This window comes from Panulirus ornatus, chromosome 32 (genome assembly GCF_036320965.1).
Source record: "Panulirus ornatus isolate Po-2019 chromosome 32, ASM3632096v1, whole genome shotgun sequence".
In the NCBI taxonomy this organism is placed as follows: domain Eukaryota; kingdom Metazoa; phylum Arthropoda; class Malacostraca; order Decapoda; family Palinuridae; genus Panulirus; species Panulirus ornatus.
The window spans coordinates 21,501,568-21,514,836 of NC_092255.1; the positions used below are offsets into that span (position 1 = coordinate 21,501,568).

At 46.7% G+C, this 13,269-nt stretch overlaps 1 protein-coding gene across 4 annotated transcripts in view; it reads right to left on the bottom strand.

Moving 5' to 3' along the window:
- Nucleotides 1-13,269, bottom strand: part of LOC139759163 (uncharacterized) — a 350,907-nt gene that overhangs the window by 32,178 nt on the left and 305,460 nt on the right. For 3 of the 4 annotated variants that reach the window (XM_071681208.1, XM_071681207.1, XM_071681206.1), the window contains 2 exons: nt 4,627-4,783; nt 2,217-2,358 (listed from right to left, as the gene is read on the bottom strand). In XM_071681208.1, the coding sequence (XP_071537309.1) occupies nt 2,217-2,358; nt 4,627-4,783 (299 nt within the window). The remainder of the gene's footprint in view (nt 1-2,216; nt 2,359-4,626; nt 4,784-13,269) is intronic. The other variant, XM_071681209.1, reaches the window with a different exon arrangement.

Here is a 13,269-nt window from a genome sequence, read left to right on the forward strand (position 1 = left end):
AATATCAATCCTATGAAAATATGATCTGACGCTATGATGATATACGATTAAGAAAGAAAAATGCATCCCAAAATCTAATCAATTCATAATCCTTAGGGGGATGGGGAGAGGGAGGGGGGGGGGAATGGTGAATCTAATCAATTTATAATCCCGGGGGAGGGGAGGGGAGGGGGGAAGGGGGGGGGGGGGTAGTAACGAAAAATATGATAATGCGGTTTGTCAACTGTTACAGTGACACACAGCGAAGGTCAAGCAGTGAAATGAAAAAAAAAAAAAAAGAAGAAGGGGGGGAGGACGAGCCAGTCACACTCGTCTGACGACAGTGGGGAAAATACGGTCGGATTACCGTGTGAGAAATGTGGTTAGATGAAATAGGTGATTAACATGACCAGAGCAAGGGTGTGGATGGTGGTGACGGACGCCCACCCGCCGACGCTGCTGCTGCTCCTCCTCCTTCTGTTGGGGGAGGAGGAGTGTGTGTGTACAGGTAGGGGGTTGGCGAGGCCAGGCCACAACTGGACTTTACCGTTTGAACCCCATCGCCTCGCCCGGCGCACCCTCGTCAACGCCTTCTGCAGGATGACATACACATCATCCTACCCATGCCTCCTACAGACCACAGAGCCAAGAACATCCTGTTCATATTGGTGTCCTTCGAAGGAATAACATTTCGCGGGAAAATGTCCCAAGGAAATGCACACAACTCATCCGTCCGCAGGACGTCATGAGGGACCTGGTGACTGAGAGAGAGAGAGAGAGAGAGAGAGAGAGAGAGAGAGAGAGAGAGAGAGAGAGAGAGAGAGAGAGAGAGAGAGAGAGAGGGACGACGTAGCCAACCAGCCAGCAGTCCAGTTTGGTATGGTCGTGAGCCTGCCAGCCAGCCACCGTCCCTCAGCTTGAGGTTCGCAAGGCCTGTAACCGACACTCGAGGTCGAGTTACACAAAATCTGTCTGTCATTTTTATCTCCTACCCCCTCTTCCCTGGGCTATGGACTCGGCACGATAAGAGGAGCGTCCGCGAGGTGCTGGTAACGTTGGACGGAGGTGTGGCGATGCCGGCCGGCTCTGTGTACCAGGAGGAGGAGGAGGAGGAGGAGGTTGCCTGCCTGATAAGCCTCTACATACATACTGACGATAGGTTAAAAGGTTTTCACGATCCTTGTGTGCTGGAAGGTATTATTGATGTTAGGTGATACGTGGTCAGGTCCGGGGCCCGTCCACCTACTTGCTGCTACAACGTCGGCCTGGCTAAATGAGGTGATTTGTATTACTCGAGTCTGCTCGGTTCTCGAGGCCTTCAAACACAGGGTTCTAGGATGGTGGAATTCCTGGAAGTTAGAATGGCAACAGCCTTTTTGGTTTTGACGCCATGTGAGTGGTCTTGGATGAGACACGTCTATGCATATATATATATATATATATATATATATATATATATATATATATATATATATATATATATAGCTAGTTTATGTAGCTGCTGGATCCTTTGTAAATGAAGCTTCTATACAACCTCGGCGATGCTGTGTATACTCGTTTTACACATCCACGTACGATGGTGAAGCCTCGCTAATGATGACTTTTCACTCGCACTGTTACCACTGTCAGGTGGAACTGGAGATGTATTTGATACACTATTGCTACCTATGATTGTACCCTCATGCCTAATATCAAGCTGTATACCAATACCCCTCCGGTTATCAGCATGTACACTACATCCCTCAGACTGTCCATGTACAAACACAGAGCAGTACTTTCCCCCAACTTAGAAATAGTCTCAGGGACGACTGATTAACCTCAAGATATTCTATAATGACAGATTGAAGATTCTATCTCAAGATAACAATATTTTTATGACCTACGACGAGGTAGAGCAACATGTAAATAGATAATATCTAGACCTGATCAGACCTCAAAAAAGATTAGAAAAAATATATCGACATGAAAACTCATCTGTTACACACACACACACACATAAATATATGCATAAACGTACATACACGCACACACACACATACACACTTCAAGAATATATGCACAAAAGTACACAACCACAGCCCATATTTACTTCCACCGTCGGTCATGTTTCAGACCACGCGCGTCTCGCGGGTTCGAGTCTCACGGGTGGAGTCACACACACAGGAGAGAGTAACAGGTCATACGAGAGAAGAACAAAACCATGCAGGTAATACGGGTCGTCGAGGGTAACCCTTTACCTTTTGTCTTCTCACCATCGTTAGGATCCTCCTCCTTGTCGTCGTCTTCGTCGTCGTCGTCGTCCGTCTTGTTGCGCGGTTCCCACGTCATCTTGTTCTCCTTCTTCAGCCGCCGACGTGCGTTGGCGAACCACGTCGACACCTGGCGGAGGGAGGGAGAGATTGTTGGTGGTTGGTGACGACGGTAGGAAGGAGGGATAGGGGGAGAGAGAGAGAGAGAGAGAGAGAGAGAGAGAGAGAGAGAGAGAGAGAGAGAGAGAGAGAGAGAGAGAGAGAGAGAGAATAGGAAGACATACGTAGCGAAAACTTGGAGTAAATCTTATATGATATGACTGCATCAAAACAGCAACAGATGTCGAAGCTATACACAACAACACATCAAACGGGGAATAATAGAACTTATAATTATGTCATCTCCTCTACATATATATATATATATATATATATATATATATATATATATATATATATATATATATGACCTGTGCACTATGTCATCTCTCCCACGTATAGATGACCTGTGATCACACATCGCGATCGCATGAGGCAGGAGGCGGTGGGGTGACTGGCGTTCTTCAAGGAGGTTCAACCCTGCTTCCTTTAAGGACCCCCAGAGACTGTGTCTCGCTTTCGGGAATCTGAGGTTTCTCTCGGCCACCGGGACTGGATAAGACGCTAAGGCTTCTCCCAAGGGGCAGTACGGTGTACTACCATCATCAGCCAGCTGGGACTTAACTGGTGCTACTGGCTGGAGGATCCTCACAGCTGGTGACCACAAGCTTGGGCCAGCTGATCACCTGCTCGCTGTGGGAGTAGGATACCCGCCTCGTCCAGTAGGAAACGGCATACATTGGCCTTCACCAGAAGGAGCAGTGCAAACGTTATCAGCACAGCTGCAGAGCGGAACCCAGGGTTACAACAACAGCAGGGCTGCTGCTTCTGCTGCTGCTGCACGCCGTGCTGTAAAGACCGTGCAGCAGGCAGGTGTCAGGGGCATACTGTTGTATAACTTTACGGAGGAATCTTATGGGATCAGCCAGTCACATTAGGTGATTGGCTCTGGTCAAATCTGCAGGTGTCGTTAGTGAGGATTAATAGACTGAGAAACGACATTATACACACACACACACACACACACACAAACACACACACACACACACACACACACACACACATATATATATATATATATATATATATATATATATATATATATATATATATATATATATATATATATATAGGAGGTGGTATAGACACGACATACAGGGAGTGCGAGAGGATGAAATACCTTAGATAACAGAGGAACAGATGAATAAAGACGAAAGTAGGAGAACCAAGAGAGCGAGAATGAAGGAAGAGGAAATGAATGTGTTCGAAGTCAAGAGGGTAGACCAAATGACAAGGTCTTCTATATTCTAAATCTCAGAGAGAAATGAGGGGTCTATGCCCTAACTATCAAGGCGTTTATAACCACGTCAGATAAAGTCAAAACAACGACTGTCGGGGTCGTTTTTATAGTATAGAGTACTTTATGCACGACGAATCAATCACATTTGGATCCTAAACATAAACTTCATACACGACGAATCAATCACATTTGAGTCCTAAACATAAACTTCATACAAGATGAATCAATCACATTTGTATTCTAAACATACGAAAAAAAAAAGAAAATTATCTTTCTCGTTTTATGTTTTGAGAGATGAACTGGTTCTGGTGGCGGGTGTGTGTACTGATCTACCCTCAGCCTGGTTGTCTGAGGTAACTCGGGGCTGTTAATTAGCAAGATGGCGCCCTCACGAGCCCTGGTAGATCCATCATTAACGCAAACAATGCTCATATCCTCATGATAAAATCAGCCATAATGCGATTCCAATCCCAGGCTTAGAGTGAGGGTCATTAACAGGAAATACAATGGATCTGCAGGAAATAACTGCGTTTATTGAGACATTTTATAGTTGGGGAACGACCTACAACTCAGACCATCGTCCGTTTTCTTTCACCGTTTCTGAGAGCGGAGGTGGTGGGAACGGGGCGATGGTTGGTGGCTGATAGCGAAAGGGACAAAATTGCACTTGATCTGATAGAAGGGAAAACTGTGATTGGGATAGCACTTTCATCTCCGGGGACTTAAGAAAACAAGGTAAAATGGATCTTAACGAGTCAAGGTGAATTCTCTTTTTCTTTTTTTTTTTTAGAATAAGGCCTAACTACTCAGGTTGTCGCCCTTAACGATAATTACGCATAACAACCAAACCGCTGCAGAGAGAGAGAGAGAGAGAGAGAGAGAGAGAGAGAGAGAGAGAGAGAGAGAGAGAGAGAGAGAGAGAGATCCCAGGGTCACTTCCATCTCCCCGAGTGCCACGTCCCCAGCAGGAGGAAGGTGGGTGGGTAGGTGGGTGCTCACCTGTGTGAGGGTCATCTTGGTGATGATGGCCAGCATGATCTTCTCGCCCTTGGTCGGGTACGGGTTCTTCTTGTGCTCGTTCAGCCACGCCTTCAGCGTCGCCGTCGTCTCCCGGGTGGCGTTCTTCCTGCGGGCCGCGTCGAAGGCCATCCCGTACCTGCGGGTGAGGAAAACGGCAGATGGTAAAGGTGACTGATTACCAAAATGCCTACATTGTTCATGAGCGCCTGGAAAGGCTGATGTCAGAGGTAAACATTGCTATCATGAGGTAATGTGGTGTAGTGACTCAACCACGGGCCGCCCAAGGTCGAGCGCATAGGTTCGAATCCTAATTACGGCAGTCGGTCCACAGTCGACCCAGCTCTTCATCCATCCCTAAGGGGTTGGTCGATAAAATGGGTACCTGGCTCAGGCTCGGGTGTATATATATACATATATCATTAATGGGATGGCCTTGATTACGGCCTCAGCTGCCCGTGCCGTCTCAGCTAATAAGAAAAACAACAAACATTCAGGGAGTATATACCGAAATATGTATCAAATAACCAAATATTACAGCGCATCACCACGTAGCACAGAAATCTCTTGACTTGAGAATTACGGCAGCTAAATCAAGCCCAAGTTTGAGGACTGGATGACAAAACAGAGATTTGAGGTGATATGCGATGGATGAACTGAGCGATCGGGCCATTTCCACACTACCATTCAAAGACCAGTAAATACCTGTACTGGTTAATGGTTAAATCATCATCAGTATTCAAAGTGTAAAATCATGTTAACACGCCCCACAACAAGAGGTGTGTAATGTAAATCTATTATTCAAAAACCATAGGAAAAGTTACACAATAGTGACGAATTTTTTAATATTTTCCAATGTGGCTGATCCTCGCCACAGGCACACAAACCCAGTGATACACAGGGACAGAGTTGATAGGTACATACGCAGGTACTGAGTTAACGGTACACAGGTTACAGTGAAAGTCACTGGTATACATTATACAGGTAAACTAAGGTGAACAGAGGTACCATAGCGAGACGTGCATGATGTATACAACAGTATGCACATCTACACATACAGAAGACCCAAACACAATCATACGTTCATACAACCAATTGCACACGTATTCATAGACGTACACACATATACGTACAAACGATACATACACACAGCTGTGGCTAGAAAAAGCTTAATGTATGAATATATACACAACCACAAGTTCATATTACCATGTAGACCCCCGTGGCGTACCCGGTAGCGTTCCTCACCGTGACGCATTCACGGGCCGCCCAGGGTCGAGCGCAAAGGTTCGCATCCTAGTTGCGGCAGTCGGTCCACAGTCAACTCAGCTGTTCATCAACCTCTAGGGTTGGTCGATAAAATGGGTACCTGGCTCAGGCTAGGGTATACACCTACAATGGGATGGCCTTGATTAGGGCCTATCAGCTAACATAACATAAAAAAAAGATATACACAAGTTTGTATAGGTGTACACAATCAGGGTCACATACACCTGCACACAGATGATGAGAGAACAGATGTGTGCATATCACCAGATTCACGGAAGTACAACTACACACGCGAGGACACCACTACAAATGTCCTCAACCAACACAGCAGACCTACATGTATACAGATAAAAACACAACTACAATGAATCACATTTGCCTACGTCGCTGTATTTACTAAGTCATTCACGTGTCAGAAACGATGTAAAGGAGTAGTTTTATGGTACCAGGTTGACGGATGAATAGAAGGAAATGACTCTTGTTACTGTGCGTGTTGGCAATAGGCAAAAGTTGAAGAATTTGTATGGTCGATATAAAAGTCCATCTTCGTTGATCACCAGGTTATGACGCTGGCGCGCACAGGGACCGTACCGTCGTGCTCAGGGGACAGTACCGTTGTGATTGAGGACCGTACCATCGTGCTCAGGGGACCGTACCGTCGTGCACAGGGGACAGTACCGTTGTGATTGAGGACCGTACCATCGTGCTCAGGGGACCGTACCGTCGTGCTCAGGGGACCGTACCGTCGTGCTCAGAGGACAGTACCATTGTGGTCAAGGACCGTACCGTCGTGTTCAAGGCTCGTATCCTCGTACCATCAAAGGGATACAGATGATGGTTTCCAAACTTTACCAAGGTTTAGATCAATCTTCTCCATCCCATAAGTTAATGTAACATACAATACAGGACATGCTATTCTCCACACCGAGGAGCATACAAGACTATTACTGATGTCACATGACAGGTGAGATAGGTCATTAACCCGTCACCAGTGACGTAGCCAGAGACGTAACAGCAGGTGTGTTGTAACACTACGATGGTAATGTTAGATCACGGAGCTATCTAGGACTGTAAAACCTTCCCGCCCTCAGCGTATGACCCTGTGAGGGAGGATGGGTCATGCCTCCCCTGCCACATAGTCGGACATCAGGACCATAACACCCCCTTCCTTCTATAGCATTACCCTCCCTCCTGACGGAGCTATGACGGAGAAAGGGGGCCCTGCCTACCATCCTGTCACACACACACACACACACACACACACAAAAGACACCATGACTGTAAAATCCCTACCGGGATGGCTTTACCCTGCCTCCTGCCGCAGCTGTGGGACATGGCGACCCTACCACACACACACACAACCAATGGACGTCGAGGCTTCGGAAATAACCATTCAGGGGAAGAGGGTGTATCCGTGCTGGTCCTGACGCCTGTGTCGTCCGCCGTGTATTGAGTGTACACCCTTTTATGGTCTCGCGGACCATGTAGGTGCTGCACCCTCCCCTCTAACACACACACACACACACACACACACACACACACACACACACACATACAGGACGCGCCCTGGCAACTACTGCACCCCTTCCATCAGCTAAAAGCTAAGGCCATCACTTCTGTACCATCTTCACGACCATGCAAGCTCTCCCTACTTACACCTCTCTCTCTCTCTCTCTCTCTCTCCTCCTGGTGTAGGTGTTCCTCCCCCCTCCTTTGCGCCTCTCCCTCCTCGCCACTAGGTGCCTTGGCCTCCCCCCTGGTGTTGACATTAGTGGGCTTGTGACCCCCTCGGCTTAAAGGGGCTTTGGGCTGGTCCACAGACAAAGCCCCTTAATGATGCTAACGAAATGCCTAATTGACAACCCCCCCCCCCCCTCCTCTGAACGTCCTAACAAACGTGTGTGTCGTAGTGTTTTGAACATCTCGCTGTGTTCAGCAAACCTCTGGGTCTGGTGAACAAGCAAACAGCAGGAACCGAAACATACTCTCATCCGGTGCTTTTCCCGATCAACACATTGAGACTCAACTGCTATTGGTTCAAAATATGACTCTGTGGACCAATCACGATGCAGCGCGTGTTTGGTATTCATTGGCCGATCCGGGGGACAAAGCGCGTTAATTACTCATGATTGGCTAGTTAATCTGACAGCCAGTTCCCGGCTACACAGATTGGGATGCGGGATTGGGGGAGCATTGCAGGTGAAAGGTATTTTGAGATTAAATTAAATGTTAGTGTTTACAGTTAATGCGCGCGTGTTTTTTTGGTGCGTGTTGAAATAGGTGAATTCAAATGACCTTATCCAAAATTTGCTTTTGAATTCACGGTGTAATCTGATACGACAAATACTGAATATGCAATATGTGTGTGTGTGTGTATGTGTGTGTGTGTGTGTGTGTGTGTGTGTGTGTGTGTGTGTGTGTGTGTGTGTGTGTGTGTGTGTGTGTGTTTATTTATACACACGCTGGCACATAAACATTTACATATTCATTTATAAACACTAAACCACGCACATACACACCTTGATGTAAGCTGAGGAGTATATGTGTGTGTGTGTGTGTGTGTGTGTGTGTGTGTGTGTGTGTGTGTGTGTGTGTAGACATAAGGGCATGAATCAAGGATGGGTGTATGTAAAAAGTTGACAGACGGGGCAACACTTGTGGTAAAAACCCCACGGGTGTAAAACCATCATCCTATAACACACAAATAATCACCACAAATATATATAAATCGATCCGTTCATTTGCATCAGAAATGTTCTCAGTCTTCTATGTCTTCGACTGCGACAGAATCCAGTCTTCTTCCTCAGACATAAAGCCATCCAACGCGTTGGTCTTAAGGGGGTGGAACACTGTACCCGCTCCACTACCTTAACAGGTGGACACCAGCTCAGAACTGCAGTGTGAATCACCTTTTGCTCCAGCTAACATTAGCAGTCTTCCTAGAAACATTACATTCAAAATACTCTCAAAAAAAAGAAGAAATAGTGCTCGAAAACCATTCACAGTAAAAGATTCAGGTCTAGATATCCACAGAAAAAACGTTCTTACGAAATTGACAATAAGAAAAGAATATCTGGCTCAAAAAACATTACCTTTACTTTAGAAATGAGACTTTATACCATGGCAGGGAGCCTAGATCATGAAGCCTGCTACCTACCTATGTTGACCACAACACATCCATACAACAACACCCACGAAGAGACATCAGCACAGCTACACTATCCTGCACCAGGCATCAATACACATCCTTTACCCCTTCCTGGTATCAATTAACTACAACCCATCCTGCTCTAGGCATCAATACACATCCTTTAGCCCTTCCTGGTATCAATATAACTACAACCCATCCTGCTCTAGGCATCAATACACATCCTTTCCCCTTCCTGGTATCAATATAACTACAACCTATCTTTTTAAGCGTCCAGCCAGTCCGCCATTCCATTTCTCATTGTAGGGAATGGGGGATCAGGCATGGATTGTCCCCATCCGTCTACTCATCCATCCTATTACTCGTCTGCCTTCTACATCCAACCATTCATCCAACCTGTCACCAGTGGCTGCCTCACCCGCCTTTTACGATAACCACACTTCCCTCTTTCCCTCCCTCCCTCTTCCCATCTCGAACCCACCCCCTCTCAACCAGCGGTCTTTTTCTCGCCATTAATTTCTAAGGCAACACTCCCTCGCCGCCAGAGTCAAGTCTCTGGGAGGGAGGAGAGTTTGTCTTACACCCACTGACTCTCCTGGATTATTGACTCTCCAGTGTCTTGATCCCCCTATATCGTCGTCGTCTCCTCCCTCACTCCACACACACACACACACACACACACACACTCACCCCCACCCTCACCTCCCCACCACCGCCGCTACCACCTCTCCTTAGCTAAAAGCTCGAGGGAAGGGGGTAAGGGGGTACGAGAAAAGGGGGGAGTAAAAAAAAAGTAGCTCTTCTTCATTTGGAATCAATCTGAATAAAAGTTTTATCAACAGGATCCCCTCTCGGCTTCTCATATATTATGTATTCGATGGCTTTTTCGCACCCCCAGTCCTCTCGAAAACCGTTTAATTTGGGCGTTTTTACAAAATGCGACAGGCGCATTCCGCGTGTCGCCCTACACGGGCGTCACGACCCTAACGCTCCCCGGGCGTAAGAGCACAAATCGCTCATCCCGCCCCGTGATCGTATACAACTCCCTGGCGGCCTTATGCGGCGGCCTGGGAGACGAAGTGGCTATGTCAGAATTTGACTATAAATTGCGGACGGGCTTATTAGTCTCACATTTTAGGGTGATTTACATATTTATTTATCGTTGGAAAATGGTCTTATTTGGATCACTAGTCTAGGGCCAGAGAGACGACGAGAGCGATGTACAAGAAAATGTACAATGCGTAAGAGAGGGCATGTATGACTTAGTTGCTTGCGTAAGAAGGGCAGTTTGAACGGAGGTGGTGAGGTTAGGCCGGCCCGCTAGAGGAAGGCAGACAGCAGACACCAGTTTAGGGCAACAAACGCACATGATAATGATGAGAGGCACTTGGTATATCACGGTCGGCCGGGCGTGGAGACATATAGCTCCAGCTTACCTATAATCAATACTGGGACAACGACGCGGCCAGGGTTCATGGTGACAACGGCGTTACGGAAAATATCGCCTCTATAATACTAGGCGTCCAGGCTGGAGCTATAATCCTTGATTGTGGGTTACTGCCACCTTGGCAGTCCCCTGCTGCTGCTGTCGTCGGCCTCACGTATTACTTACGATGGGATCATCCAAGTGTCGTAGCACCACAGGGCTACAATACTACAGTTACACTCCATTCATTTCCATTATCCTACATCCTGACCACGGGGCGTCTGGCGCGCACGGGTCCCACGGTACCTTCGTCAGCAGCAGCTCTCTGGTGTCGAGAAGCAAAACGTTTGTCTGGTCGATTATATAACTCAAGAAAAACATCTGCGTCCATAGCGATGGACAAGGAAGTTACAGACAACAGGAATTTACCAAGTTCTTTAACCGAGATTAATTCAAAGTCTGTTTTCCAATATATATATATATATATATATATATATATATATATATATATATATATATATATATATATATATATATATTCTAAGACACTTTTTCCAGGGGCGCTCACAGCTCCAAGACTGAGCTACATTCAGTAGCAGAGAGAGGATGGACTCCTATGAAGCGAGATAGATGTCTCTCAACGAGACTATACTCCTTTTCGACCACTGTCCACTTGAGGTGATTTTTCATTCGCGTCGTAAACCGGCGGGATCCGGTAGCACTGTGAGCAAAGAGGAGTCACCTTTAGCAAGGCTGCAGCATCGTCAGTTGACGCAAAAGTCTCTCTGGTTCAAAGGGATCCAACCTATCCCTGCTGTTTTCTGTAGCGCAGTCCTTGCAGCTTCAGGAACCTCCTGGATAGGGGATTCAGGGGGTTAAACTAACCCACTGGACCTCTTTGTATACATGGGGTCTAAGGGGTTATGCAAAGGGCCCAGGGGGGTTGGGGGTTGTATAGTAATTAGACCTTCGGCGTCCTTGAACACCAACCATGTCTTCAACATTACAAACGTGGAATCCACGTTATCACACGACCTCTCACGCCCAAGAGGCAACACTCACGCCGGAGACAACATACGAACACCTAGTCCTCAACTGTCTTGCAGTGACCCTGCACAGACAGACATAAACACTTCGACACCTGTCCTTCCGCCCTGTGGATATGGCGTACTTCCTGAGAGCTGGGGGGATCACCATTCACGGACGAAGGGAGGAAGGGGGGCTTGTTGTTCAACGTTCAAGATAGTGTTCAACACTAGAAATGACATTACCGCCAAGACGCACCGGGGAAAAAACAAAAAGGCCCCCGTCGGGGTGAGGGGAAAATGGCCATGATAGGTGATCCATAAAAGCCCCCCCTCCCCTCCGTCGGGTTGAAGGAAAATGGCCATAATAGGTGATCAATGTTGCATGGCTCAGAGAGAGAGAGAGAGAGAGAGAGAGAGAGAGAGAGAGAGAGAGAGAGAGAGAGAGAGAGAGAGAGAGTGCAGCCTTGCTCAGCTTTCACCCAACTTTTCGATGTGATTAATTCTGTATATTTCATATCGCTGGCAAGTCTGTTTAGGTCAAAGCACCGAGTTTTATTCCAATATTCAGTTTAACGAGGCCCGAAATCCGAGTGGAATTGGCTGGCTAAAAGCATGGTTGATTATTTTATAGTGGGATTTACCCACAGGAAAAAAAAAGAAATGAGAGAAAGAGAGAGAGAGAGAGAGAGAGAGAGAGAGAGAGAGAGAGAGAGAGAGAGAGAGAGAGAGAGAGAGAGAGAGAGAGGTGTGTATTCTATACGTGTAATGAAAAGGGAAATGTATACTACAGTTCCAGTTTACGATATCTTTTTTTTTTCTTCCCCCAATTTCCTTTTCGTATCTAGTCATCGAGTGGGAGTTCACAGCTGATTAGACTAACCGACCAGGTCATAGTGAATGTTAAAACTGTAGACAGGACTGATGTCGGGTGGTGCGTGGGGAGAGAGAGAGAGAGAGAGAGAGAGAGAGAGAGAGAGAGAGAGAGAGAGAGAGAGAGAGAGAGAGAGGATGGTGGTGTACTCATGACCTGTAACCTCACGAGCGCGACGGTATGGGCCTTGACCACTATGATGATGGTACGACACTTGGTTACGACGGTACGAGTTCTCTGAGGGCGAGTGTACCACCTTTGGGTTCGAGGGCCTAGCGTTTATGAACTTGCGCTTAAGGGCTATGTCGAAGGTTACGACATCGTACTGACGTGTTCGAGGGGTCGCTCCGTCGGTGTTCATGGGTCGCACCGTCGTGCTCGAGGATCGCAACGTTATGCGTCTTGAAATGACGCAAACGTGGAAGATAAAAAAGATATCCTTATGGAGAAAAAGAGATTTGTCAGTAATTGCGTCAGACAGGTACCACAGAACACTTACGAAGCACATGATTATATGAAGAAACATATACATACGTCCTATACACATCCTCACACAAACACATGCAGAGTTATATAAACACACACAAACTCATATGAACAAACATAACAAACATACATAAACAATATAAACACACCAAACTCACATAAACAAACACAAGAACACACAGATAACCACACACACACACACACACACACACACACACACACACACACACACACACAATCATCTTGCAGGAGGCCAATTGAAAGGTTTCGCTGCAACAGGAACTTGCGGGTCGACACAGAACCTAGACAGCTATCAGACCACAGCATTACCAAAGATTTTCAAGGAAGTAAATTATACACTGGCGAGTGTCGGTCCTGATTTAAGAACGTGGACCAA